The sequence below is a fragment of the Nelusetta ayraudi genome, unplaced genomic scaffold (genome assembly GCF_046127955.1).
Source record: "Nelusetta ayraudi isolate G7.1 ecotype Tasmania unplaced genomic scaffold, CSIRO-AGI_Nayr_v1 ptg000079l, whole genome shotgun sequence".
Taxonomy (NCBI): Eukaryota; Metazoa; Chordata; class Actinopteri; order Tetraodontiformes; family Monacanthidae; genus Nelusetta; species Nelusetta ayraudi.
In genome coordinates, this window is record NW_027466129.1 from 1,322,501 (window position 1) to 1,325,000 (window position 2,500).

Sequence of the window (2,500 nt, forward strand, 5' to 3'; positions counted from 1 at the left end):
CTCATCCACACCGCTGTTCAAACAGTTGGAAGTGCAGCAAGTGAGTGTGGGGAATCAAGAGAAGCAGCGACTGAGAGCTAGCTCATCGTTAGCTTAGCAACACGTTAAAAACACATATCCTGAGTCATTAAAGCGGGAAAAAAAGTGTTTTCTGGGCTCAAAGTCCAGCTGCTGAATGTGTGTGTGTGTGTCTGTATCTGTGTGTGTGTGTGTGTCAGCCCCCCGCCCCCTGCCGTGCGCAGGCCAGTCAACACTCTGCTAATTACATAGCAGCTGTCACGCTGCGTGTTAGCATGGGGCCGCGTGTTGCTGGGCTCCAGAAGCAGATGTCCAACTGCAGCCCAACCAAATGGTTCTAAAAAAAAAAAAAAACGTGTGTAGTGTTAGGTCTGCACTTGAGTGTGTGTGAGATCGCTCTCACACACACACACACACACACACACACACACACACACACACACACACACACACACACACCTTCTCCTTCTGACATGTGCCAGGGTGCCATCCATTTCCTCATGCTGAGGTGCAGCATTTCCTGTAATATGGTGGTTGTGTGTGTGCGTTTGCATGTGTGTGTGTGTGTGTGTGTTTGTGTGCGTGCATGTGTAACGTGTGCACTTGTAGCAAAGTGCTTTTTTGCCTGGCAGGCTGAGCGATGGGGATCACTCCCACTTAATGATCTGCTTCTTTGTGCCAAACCCCTGCGTTTTGACTCACACACATGCACACGCACACGCACACGCACACACACACACACACACACACACAGCTCCACACTGTTGCCGTGTTGTGCGGCCGACTGCTTCTCAGCAACATGTGGGCTGCTAATGAATCAAATGCAGTGATGATGATGATGATGAGGAGGAGGAGGGGACGGATGGAGGGTGTGTGTGGGGGTGCGAAGAAAAACATGAACAATAAAGCTATTAATAAAATAAAAAAAAAGTCACATCACACTGCTGCTGCTGCTGCTGCTGCTGCTGCTGCTGCTGCTGCTGCTGGGTAAATTCCCGAGCGGTGATGTGCTGCGTCCGTCTCCCCCGGGATGACTGGCATTCCTCTGAACCCTGTCTGTGTCTGTCTGTCTGCCTGTCTGTCTGTCTGTCTCACTGATTGACAGTCTGTGTGTCTGGCTGTCTGTATCACTGTTTGCCTGACTGACTGACTGACTGTCTGTCTGTCTGTGTGTCTGACTGACTGTCTGACTGACAGTCTGTCCGTCTCACTGATTGACAGTCTATGTGTCTGTCTTTCTGCCCCCCTGTCTGTCACCGTATGCCTGACTGTCTGTCTGACTGACTGACTGTCTCACTATCTGTGTGTATGTCTGTCCGTCCGTCTGTCCATCTGTCTCCCTGTCTCACTCTCTCCCTCCCTCTGTCCCTGTCTGCCCCCCACCCCCACCCCCACCCCTCCGGCTGCAGGCAGTGAGTATGACGAGGAGGAGGTGGACTACGAGGAGTCGGACAGTGACGAGTCGTGGACCACTGAGAGCGCCATCAGCTCCGAGTCCATCCTCAGCTCCATGTGCATGAACGGCGGCGAGGAGAAGCCCTTCGCCTGCCCCGTGCCGGGCTGCAAGAAGAGATACAAGGTAACCACCAGGAGAGTGGCGCCAGCCGCTGTCTGGGAGGGCAATCACATGCTGCTGCTGCTGCTGCTGCTGCTGCTGCTGCTGCTGCTGCTGCTGCTCCAGCCCAGGGTGTCGTGACAGGGGGCGGAGTCACATTATGCCACGCTGGCTTCACTCCGGTCGGACGCTTTAATTTACTGCAGCCCACAAACGCCACATTCAGGCCCCCAGGCAGGGGAAAGTGGGGGGGAAAGGGGTAGGGGTAGGGGTAGGGGTGGGGGGGCAGCTGGGAACATGGGGAACAGGAAGTGAAGCAGGATGTGATGTGGGATCGTGTGAAAACAGGCATCAGTGGGAACTGACTGGGACAGATTGTGTTAAAATACATGTTTTCGATTGGACTGGTTTAAAGGCGCAGTGCATGAGTTTTCCTCCCACTTCCTGCAGACCCACCAAATGAAAGCAGCTCTCGGTAACTGTGGGTGGGAATGGCGAAGTGAGGAAGTCAACGCGCTGCAGCGCCAGTTTATTGATGAGGGGAAACACAAACAGTGGCCGAGCTGGAGCGCTCGCGTGTGCGGAGGGAAAAAACACCCAAGACCAAATGCAAAACAGACGCTGACAATAACGCCGTGGCAAACGTTCAACACTTTGATTACTTCGTCTTTCATCGAGGGGTTAATTATTGGGTTCCATTCCGTCATTTTACAATCTTATGTATTTGTAATAGCAGGATGTCAAACCACCTCTAAATAAACGTGTGACGTTGCCGTAAAGCGGTTCGTCCGGCGAGTCGGGTCGCGCTTGAAAGTTACGCAGTGGAGTTACAGCCGGCACCACAACACCCCCCCCCCCCCCCCCCCACTCCCGCACCACCACCACCCCTCTCGCTGCCGAGGCGGCACTGTTGATCCTATTAATCGG

General features: G+C 53.8%; 1 protein-coding gene across 1 annotated transcript in view; it reads left to right on the forward strand.

Moving 5' to 3' along the window:
- The window catches only part of jazf1a (JAZF zinc finger 1a), a 12,582-nt gene that overhangs the window by 7,494 nt on the left and 2,588 nt on the right, over positions 1-2,500 (forward strand). The window contains exon 4 of the mRNA XM_076044117.1: positions 1,428-1,597. Within this exon, the coding sequence (XP_075900232.1) occupies positions 1,428-1,597 (170 nt within the window). The remainder of the gene's footprint in view (positions 1-1,427; positions 1,598-2,500) is intronic.